Source organism: Crocuta crocuta, unplaced genomic scaffold (assembly GCF_008692635.1).
Source record: "Crocuta crocuta isolate KB4526 unplaced genomic scaffold, BGI_CrCroc_1.0 scaffold190, whole genome shotgun sequence".
Classification (NCBI taxonomy): Eukaryota; Metazoa; Chordata; class Mammalia; order Carnivora; family Hyaenidae; genus Crocuta; species Crocuta crocuta.
The window spans coordinates 5,111,380-5,121,879 of record NW_027527955.1 but is presented as its reverse complement, the minus strand read 5'-3'; the positions used below and the strand labels follow the sequence as shown (position 1 = coordinate 5,121,879).

Below are 10,500 nucleotides of genomic sequence, written 5' to 3'. Positions count from 1 at the left end.
AGATTGCTGATTATTAACTTAATCTCTTTACTAGTTACAGATTTGTTCAGATTTTCTATTTCCTTGTTATTAAGTCAGTAGCTTTTGTATTTCTAGGAATTTGTCCATTTCATCTAGGTTATACAATTTTTGGCATACAGTTGTTCATAGTATTTTCTTAGACTCTTTTTATTTTTGTAGAATCAATAAGAATGTCTGCATCTTCATTTCTGATTAGTCCATAAAGTCATATCTGATTTGTCAATTTTGTTGATCTTTCCCAAGAACCAACTCTTAGTTTCACTTATTTTTTTTTTTTCCTGTTGGTTCCCTGGTCTCTGTTTTATTCATCTCTGCTCTAATCTTTATTATTTTCTTCCTCTTCCACTAGGTTTGGATTTAGTTTGTTTTTCATTTTCTAGTCTCTTAAATTTTAACTTCAGATTGTCGATTTGAGATCTTTCTTATTTTTTAGTGTGTTTACAGCTATAAATTTCCTTCTTACGCTGCTTTTGTTGCACGTTATAAATTTTGATGTTTTGTATTTTCTTTTTCATTTATTTATACGTATTTTTTAATTTCTCTTGTGACTTCTTCCCTCATCAATTGCTTGTTTAAGACTATGTTGTTTAATTTCTGTAAATTTGTGAATTTTCCAATTTTCTTTCTGCTGTTGATTTTCTAATTTCATCCTGTTATGGTCGGAAAAGATACTTTATATGAAATCTGTTTTTTTATATCTATCGAGACTTAATTTGTGGCCTAACATATGGTCTACCCTGGAAGATGTCCCGTGTGCACTTGAGAAGAGTGGGGGTGCCATTGATGTTGGATGGGGTGTTCGGTAAATGTCTGTGAGATCCAGTTGGTTTATTGCGTTAAGTTCTCTGTTTTCTTACTTATCTCTGTGTGGTTGTCCTGTCCGTTATTGAAACTAGGGTGGGGGGAAGGTGGAGGGTATTAATGTCTCCAAGTGTTATTGTAGCACTCTCTAATTCTCCCTTCAGTTCTATTAGGTTTTGTTTCATAAATGTTGCTGGTCTCCCTTTATGTGCATAAATGTTTATAGTTGTTATATTTTCTTGCCATATTGAGCCTTTTTAAAATTTTTTTAAGTTTAATTATTTATTTTGAGAGAGAGAGAGTATGTGTGTGAGCAGGGGAGGGGCAGAGAGATGGAGAGAGAGAATCCCAAGCTTGGGATGGAGCTTGAGTTCACAAACCATGAGATCATGATCTGAGCCAAACCAAGAGTCATACGCTTAATTGACTAAACCACCCAGGCATCCTGTATTGAGCTTTTTATTAATTACATAAAGTTCTTGTCTCTCTCTTGTAAACTTTTTTGGTTAAAGTCTATTTAGTCTGATATTAGTACAGTTATTCTTGCTTTCTTTTGGTTGCTTGAAGTATCGTTTGTCATCTTTTCATTTTCAATCTATTTATGTCTTTGGATCCAAAGTGATTTTAGTGTCTTGTAGACAAAATATAGTTGGGTCATGTTTATTCTCTGCTCTTCTGCCAATCTCTGTCTTTTGGTTAGGGAGTTTAATCCATTTACAGTTAAAATAATGAGAGACTTCTGCCATTTTGCTATTTGTTTTGTATATGCCTGATAGCTTTCTTTGGTCTCTCATTTCCTGCACTATTTCTTTTGTGTTAAGTTTATTTTTATGTCAAGTGAAACATTTAAATTCCTGTTTCATTTCCTTTTGTGTATATTCTTTAGCTGTTTTCTTTTTGGTTATCATTGGAATTATTTTAAACATCTTGAAGTTATAACACTCCAATTTGAAATTATGTCAGGCTAACTTTAAAACATACACTGCCTTTTCACTGCTCCAGCCCATCCCTTTCAGTTGTTGATGTCACAAAATTACATCTTTATACACTATATGTCTCAAAACATAAAGTATAATAATTATTTTAAATGCATCAGCCTCTTTTTTTAAAAGATTTTTTTTGTTTTTTTTTTTTAAGTGATCTCCACACCCAACATGGGGCTTGAACTCATAAACCCCAAGATCAAGAGTCACATACTCTACTGACTGAGCCAGTCAGCCTCCCCTAAATGCATGAGCCTCTTAAATTATATAGAAAACAACACACAGAGTTGCAAACCAAAGTTACAACAGTAGTAGCTTTTAGACTAATAATTTTTTAAAAATACATTACTCTCTTAAATCCTGTGGGAAACAAAAAGTGGATTACAAACCTTTATTATCAAAATACTAGCTTTTACAATTGCCTGTGTGTTTACCTTTATTTAGATCTTTATTTCTTCATACAGCTTCAAATTAGTGTCTAGTGTCCTTCATTTCACCCTGCAGGAATCTCTTGATCATTTCTTCCAGGACAGGTCTAGTGGTAATGAACTTCCTTAGCTTCTTGTATATTGGAAATGTCTTAATCCTCCCTTGCCCTTGAAGAACAGTTTTTCCTGATATAAGATTCTTGGTTAATAGTTTCTGCCTTTGAGCACTTTGAATACTATTGGCCCACTTTGCAACCCTCTAATGAATTTTTCATTTTTGTCTTAAAGTGAATGGGCCACACTTCCCCATTTCTCTGTATGCCTGTGATTTGTTGTTGAAACCCGAACATCTGAATCTGATAATGTGGTAAATCTTGAAATCAGATTCTCTCCCTTTGCCAGGAGAATGCTGGATTTTGTTATTGCTTTTGCGGTGTTTTTGTTTTGTTTTGTTTTGTTTTGTTTTGTTTTTAATGTCGTAGGCTCTTTCTGTGCCAAGGATCAGCCTGAGGTGTAAACTCAAGGTCTTCTCAAGTCTTCTCTGAGCCTGCTCCCTTCCCTCGATATGTATAGGCACTTTCTAATTTTCCCCATATATGCAGTTGCTTCTGAATGACCTAGTCTTTAATGTCTGGCTCCCAAAAGAAGAAAAAGAGAAAAATAAAAGGGATGGGGAAAGGGGGCTGGGCCTATTTAAACACCCTTGAAGTCACTTTAGCCAGAGGAGAAAAGACCTGAAACAGTGTTTCACCTCAGTGATCAAAACCAACAATCAGTACTCGGAGCACATATCCCTGATGTTTGGAGGACAAGGTCATTTCTGTCTTCCCTGGCTCCCGCAGGCTGCAGGGACAGCTGGACAGCTGCCTGCAAAGGGCTAGGGGAGAAGTAGCTGCTGATGGGCTCAGAACTGAAACTGACCGAAATTAGCCACATTTACCGTCTAGGCATTCAACTGATTCTAGAGCCCCAGAGTAGGTAGAGTACACAGAATTTGCCAGTACAGTCATCATCTAGATGCAGAGACCCATTTCTGGTGCTTCATACTCCACCATGTTTCCAGAATCCCCTGACTCTAGTCTTTCTTAAGGCTTTCCTTCGTCTTAGTTAGGATAATGAATAATTCTCTTTAGCCTCTTCAGCTTTTTCCCCTTCTCTTACTTCTTTCCCCTTCTTTCCCTCTTCCTTCTAACTCGTTGTTTTTATTTTTTATTTTTTTAGCCATACAGCGGTCACAGATTCTTTTAAGAATTTGAAGGAAAAATACCCATGGACTATCTTCCTAGAAAAATCCATATTTGCACAGTCACCCAAAATGAGCAGACAGTTCAGATGTCTTAACAGATGATCTGAAATCCCACCATGGCCCTCTTGAGTAGAGCCTCCGTTATAAAGACGCATCTCTCTCATCTTCCTGTGGCTCTGTGGTCAGAAGAGATTCTACCCTGCAACAGGATGCTCACTAGCAAACTATGAACAGGAACTGCCCTCTCACAGGTTTGTAGGGAAGCTCTGAATACAGTTAGAAAAGCCTCTTTCCCAGACTATGAAATTATGAGACGATTTCCATGTTTACACAACTGACATGTTTGTCTAGTGACACTAAACTGGTACGTGTATGGGGTAGTTATTTATCCCTTACAGTGCAAACTTGTAATTGCCACTCATTTGAAACACAAAGGGATGACAGACTAGTTTAAGTGAGGACAGAGTCAAATTAATGAAATAGACATCGTTCGTGTGTGTGTGTGTGTGTGTGTGTGTGTGTGTGTGTGCTGTGTTAAGCTTGGTTTCTCTCCAGGTGTATGTAGTAATAAGAGATGATATGTATGTGCCAATAGGGATAATAATAGCCAACTATTTTCTAGGTAGACATTTTTTTGGATCTGTGTTTAATTTTAAAACACTTGTTATTGCCATATTAATTATTAGTATACAGAAGTGCTATAAAATAGGGATATTATAGGGATACTGTGGATTAGAGGGTCAAAATTGATAAGATTGAAAAATTTTAAAAAACAAAAAAATGGTGAAACAGTAATATCTCATCGTGATAAGTGTTTCTGGAGTGGGCCCTTGCAGAATGGACAAATGCCCCCTGATCCCCTAGGCTGACTGGCATAAAGCCTGGGTGCTGATGTAGACTTTTCTTGGCCACACTGACCAAGAAGCAGTGCCCCTGAAGGATTGTCTAGAGGTGTTGTGTGTGCAACGCTTTGGCATGCTCCAGGGCAGATAGTCAGCATATTCATCATAAATAGTATTTTTTAAATTTTGTTTTCATCAGGATTAAAATCACCAATTAAATCTTCCAAGGAGGACAGTAAAGAAAAATAATCTTGAGTAACTGCTAACAGAAGTTTGATGTAAACTGACAACTTAAAAATGAAAGGTTCCAGGGCGCCTGGATGGCTTAGTCAGTTAAGCGTCTGACTTTCGCTTAGGTCATGATCTCGCGGTTCATGGGTTCGCGCCCCGCGTCGGGCTCTGTGCTGACTGCCAGCTCAGAGCCTGGAGCCTGTTTCGGAGTCTGTGACTCCCTCTCTCTCTGACCCTCCCCTGCTCACGCTGTCTCTCTCTCTCTCTCTCCTAGAAATAAATAAAAAACATTAAAAAAAATTTTAAAAAAAATGAAAGGTTTCTATCTCCCAAACTTTTGTACAGCCTGACAAATTGGACTTTAGGGTGGAATTATGTACAGTTAAATCATGGTGTATGCATGTGGTCAGCACTGTGCTTCTTTCAAGTGGTCCTGTTTATTTTAAAAACTTGAAAATGAGAAGGGGTTTTTTTGTTTTGTTTTGTTTTTGTTTTTGGCTCACTCAGTTGAGGTTTGTTGTAAAACTCAGATGCCCAAAAAAGAAAGTACTGTTTTGTGCTGTGCATGAAGTGGACCACGAGTGAACCAGAGGAGGGATGAGCCTGGTGCTTTTGTCCTTCTGCCCACAGAACACAAGCCCTAAAGGCCAGCAGATGACATTTGTGGAGGTCTGGGGTGATGAGGGCCTTGAATGAAGGCGCTGCGTGTAATGTCCAACACAGTGACACCAAGCATATGTTTTCACTCTGATTCCTTAGTGGTAATAAAGGCAATGCTAGAAAGAAACAAAAATCTGGAGAGAAGAATGGAAATCATGCTGTGTTGGTAGATGACATTTGCTGTAAGAAGGTCAATTTGACAACAATGGGAAAAAATTGTTGTTTTGCTCTGGTCTATGCAATATAGCTTCATGAGTGAAGTCTTCATTCTCAGGCAGGGCTACCCCAGGAGTAGAGAGGGCAGTAATGTAGTGTCAGCAGCAGCTGAATGAGTCACACAGTCCCATGTGGTAGGTTAGAGCCAACAGCCATGGAGTCATGGAGCTATTGCTCAGGCAGAGCCTACATTGAGGGTGAGCCCCCCTTGTCTACAGATGAGGAAATGACGGTGCCCAGAGAGACCACACGACTTGTCAAAACTCACATAGTTTGTGACAAGGGACAGACAACTTTTTCAGGAAAGTGAAAATTTAACCACAGAAAGAATTCTTGGAAAATTATCCTAGTCTGCCAGGTTAGTTTGTTTTTTAACTGTGACCTACATTCTTCTAAGTGCAGCTCAGTTATCATCTCCAAAATCTTCCAGAACCTCCTGGACCACCTGGCCCCTCTCTTCCATAGCTCTTGTTAGATTTTGTGGAAATTATCTGGTCAGGTTTTTGTTTATAAATCCTTCACATACGTTCATCTTTATAGTCTATTTGGTTTCATCCCTCTCTGTACTTTATAGGAAGTTCATCTGTTTGTGGAACAGATTTTTCATAATGTCCCTATAGCAATGCTCCATTTTAGTGGGGGTGATGAGCCTGGGCAAGTGCTGCTTTGGGAGGTTGTGGCAAGTTTGAGCAGATAGTCTAAGGGCATTTAAATTATCTGACGGTGGAAAGCTGTTCTGAGCCAGGCTGACACTACTAAACAAGCGTGCATGGAGTGGAGGGGTACATTACTGATGCCAGTGTGATGGCCAGCTGGGGATAAACAAGGGGCCCTTTGTTCCGCTGGTGCCAAAGACTTTATATGAGTGAGAATGGAATGACCTTAATGAACCTTAAATGGTGCCCCTGGACAAATAGGGACTGAAGCTTTAATGTTAGTGAGATTCCAAATCTGATTCACTTTCTAAATTTACTTGTTCTATTAACAAATATATCAAAACAAAGAACAAGTGTAGAGAATATTATTTTGAACATCTGTGTACCCACCGGTCAGCTTTATTAAACCTTAGCTTTTTGGTATCCTCCCTACCCAGAGGCTTCTATTACAAATTTAGTGCTAAATACTCTGAGATTTCTAAATTTGACTCTTTGGGGTCTCCCTCAATGCAAGGGCCTCTGTGTAATGTGGTGGGATCTGGGTCTTTTGGCAATAAAGAGGCACAGTGAGACCATTGTATAGATTCAGAATGTGGCCGTGAGAGTGGACTCCAGAGCCAGGGTCCCTCAGACCTCAGGTTTCTGACTAGTCGTTATTTCCCCAAGGGATGAGGAGAGATAGTGGCTCCAGCAAGTCACTTGTTAAGGTGAACCTCAAACAGACATGGCTTGAGGAAATCTATGGTTTAAGGGTAGTGCTTTTCAATCTTTTTTGATGGTAACCCACAATACCAAATGACATTACAATGTACGTTGCAGATTGCGTTGTGACCCTCAGCATATGCACCTGTCCATCTATCACACAGAACACATACCTCTGAATGAAAGTTTCCATGAAATAATACTCCTCCTTTGTTAGATGCACTGCACTGTAGTTTATTTAGTTGTTTTTACAAAATCTGTTTCATTCCAGTAAGTTGATTTCAAGGGCCGTTTGTAGATAGGAACTCATAGTTTAAAACAACAATGAGCCCTGGTTTAGAGAACTGTTACTTGTCTCCTGGAGCAAACTTTTTTAAACAGTATATTTAGTTTAACTCTGCTGAACGTTTTATAGAAAGCGTTTATCAGTCACTCACCTAAACTTAAAGATTTATTTCACAATTTACTAATAGAAATCCCATTGTAAACTAAAGCAGAATTCAAAGCTTGTTGCTAGTTCAGATTATTCTACATCGTGTTACGTCTCTTTGAAGCTCCTAATCTTCAGCCATTGTTTTAAGGCAGCCTGTCTTGATTAAGTAAACAGAACGAGAACATAGTGACTTAACTATATTTTATAAATTCATGACTGTTAAGCCACAAAATCAACCTTGCAAAATAAAACCAGGTGTAAGTCAAACTGCCGAATGAAAAAACCCAGCTATCAAGCCCAAAGTCTCCTTCCCATTATCACTCACCTCTATACACTGCTAAATAAAGTCTATATATGGAATAAAGTGATGCAGGTGTTGCTTTATATTTACTAAACTCATCAGTTTTCATGTAGCCAGGCTGACATCCTCCTCACATGGGGCACCTGATAATTATCACAATAGCAAGGGTTTATGTAGCACCTTCGTTGGGAGAAGTTTATATAATTCACAAAGGTACAGCTTTCCCTTCAGGGAAGTGGAGAAGAAAATGATATTTAATTCCTACTAAACAAGCGATTGTTGGAGATGTTGAGCTAGACTGACTCTAGAATACTGAGTTTGCTTGTTCTAGAATGTTACCAACGGACACTTTAAACATTAATAAGATAGCTGGTTTCTAAAATCTGGAGGAAGGAGAGGTTTTGTTTAAGCCAAGTGTTTCGCAGAGGAGGAACTGTAGTTTGACCTCAGGAAATTTAAATGGGACTGTTGAATAACTGGGAAAGAATGTCTCCTCTGGATGACAGGGCAAAGAAGAATTCAACGGATTTTCAGGCAGAATAACAAATGTGACAGCAATACCTTTTTGTATCCACATTTACGTACCTTGACTATATGTAACTTCTAAAAAAGCAGTTCTCAAACTTTTTGGTCTCATGACTCTTTTCTACTCTTAAGAATTATTGAGAATTCTTTATTTGTGTATGTGGTTCTTTGTGTATGTGGCTTATGTCTATCAAATATTTACCATTTGGGAATTAAGACTGAGAAAGTTAAATTATTCATTAAAAGAGAATGATACACTCATTATATGTTAGCATAAACATTTTTATCTAAAAAACTATATCTAAAAAGAATTACTGAAAAGGTTGTTATTATTTTATATCTCTGTAAATCCCTTTAGTTGCCTGGTTAATAGATGACACTTGGAATTCTCTTCTCTTGTTTCTGCATATAATCTGTTGTGATATATTTTTTACGTTGAACTACATGAAGAAAATCTAGCACACACAGATACGTAGTTGGAGAAGAGAGAACCGTGCAGCCCCCTGAAAGGAGCTCTGAGACTCCCAGGAGTCCTTGGGTCACACTTTGAGAACCGCTGTCCCTGTAAAGTAGTCTGGAAGAATATATATAAATGGTGAGATTATTAGTGCCCTAATTTTTTTATTCCATGTATATATTCTTTCAGCAGTGATGTTGGATTACTTGCACAAACTGTAACTGAGAAAGGGAGAGGCATGGGCACATTGAGGGAGCATTACAGAGGCCCTCAAATCCAGGCAGAGGAGTTTATACTTGGGAAACTAAAGGAGCCATTGTAAGTACGAAAGTGACTCATTAAAAATTGCATTTTGGGAGTAAATGGATTAGAATTGGAAGAGAGGAGCTACTTCAGAACTTGTTGCAGTAATCCAGGTATGGTGAGGTGGGCTAGGCCTCAGATACTGGTAGAGATGGAGAGGAAGTTTCAAATTCTAGAAGACATTTTGAAGGCAGAATCACCAAGACTTGGGTAAGGGATAATGGCAAGGGAAGAGCCAAGGATGACTACGAGTTTTCAAGTCTGAAACATTTGAAGGGTATTTTCTTCCTTATATCCAACCTGTAATTTTTTTTCTGAAAATTATCCTGATTAAGCTAATCAGAGTGTTTTGTCTTGTTTTTCAGACTTGGCCAGCCTGTTCTAGGGCCTGGCAGAAAGTCAACACAGTCCCCAACCTGAACCGGTCAGTTACTTCTAGAAGAAGAGGAAGACCTATGACATCCTTGAAGAGTTACTTGCTGCATACTTCCCTCAGGCCCTGCGGGCAGTAAAGGGCTATCTGTCCAGGTCCTCTCTGCACTGGACACCTGCGGTTCACCTCTTATGCACTCCAGCACCCCCATCAGCTCCCTCTTCTCCTTCACCAGCCCAGCAGTGAAGAGACTGCTAGGCTGGAAGCAAGGAGATGAAGAGGAAAAGTGGGCAGAGAAGGCAGTAGACTCTTTAGTGAAGAAATTAAAGAAAAAGAAAGGAGCCATGGATGAGCTGGAGAGGGCCCTCAGCTGTCCGGGGCAGCCCAGCAAATGCGTGACAATCCCCAGGTCCCTGGATGGGCGGCTGCAGGTGTCTCACCGCAAGGGGCTGCCCCATGTCATTTACTGCCGAGTGTGGCGCTGGCCTGACCTGCAGTCCCACCACGAGTTGAAGCCGCTGGAATGCTGTGAGTTCCCATTTGGCTCCAAGCAGAAAGAGGTGTGCATTAACCCCTATCACTACCGCCGGGTGGAGACGCCAGGTGAGATTTCTTCCTGATGTCCTGGTTTATTTGAAAAGTTAAGGAGCCTTGTCCCACTTGAGTGATGGGGCATCAGCAAGACAAGCCCCATCTTCCATCACCAAAGGAAAAGGAAGAGAGGGGGGTTCAAATCTAAGGAAGTAATCTAAACTTTTATAGTCAGAAAAATCTAGAAAAAAGGTACTTGCAGTATACATATAAGTTTTTTGAGGTTTTGAAACATGAAGTTTTGTTTTGATGTATTTTGGGATTATCATCATCGTGTTTTTCCAGTTCTTGGGGTCTTTGAAGGTCTTAATATGGACTTGCTATGATTAACAGTAAAACATGAACATCCTGGGGCTCCTGAGTAACTCAGTCCGTTAAGTGTCCGACTCTTGATTTCAGCTCAAGTCATGATTTTATGGTTTGTGAGATCAAGCCCCCAGTCAGGCCATGCACTGACAGCGCAGAGCCTGCTAGGGATCTTTCTTTCCCCCTCTTTCTCTGCCCCACCTCTGTTTCTCTCTGTCTCTCTCTCTCTCTCTAAGTAAATAAATACACTTTAAAAAAAAAGGAACATCCTCCTTCCCATCCTCTCTCCCTCAACGAAACTGTGAACTAAACCGAAGAAGGTTTTTGCTGCTACTTTTTCCAAGCTCAGGTACGTGGAAGTATCTCATATCTGAGATATGAGATACTGTTCTGAAAATAGCCAGTGAAAGAATTGCTAGAAATCC

The 10,500-nt window shown here is 39.4% G+C and overlaps 1 protein-coding gene across 4 annotated transcripts in view; it reads left to right on the top strand.

Moving 5' to 3' along the window:
* The window catches only part of SMAD9 (SMAD family member 9), a 67,225-nt gene that overhangs the window by 32,250 nt on the left and 24,475 nt on the right, over nt 1-10,500 (top strand). For 2 of the 4 annotated variants that reach the window (XM_077752552.1, XM_077752549.1), the window contains exon 2: nt 9,171-9,781. In XM_077752552.1, coding sequence (XP_077608678.1) covers nt 9,370-9,781 — 412 coding nt within the window. In that variant the 5' untranslated portion in view covers nt 9,171-9,369. Of the gene's footprint in view, nt 1-3,684; nt 3,731-8,790; nt 8,821-9,170; nt 9,782-10,500 lie in introns of those variants that run through there. The other 2 variants (XM_077752550.1, XM_077752551.1) reach the window with 2 other exon arrangements.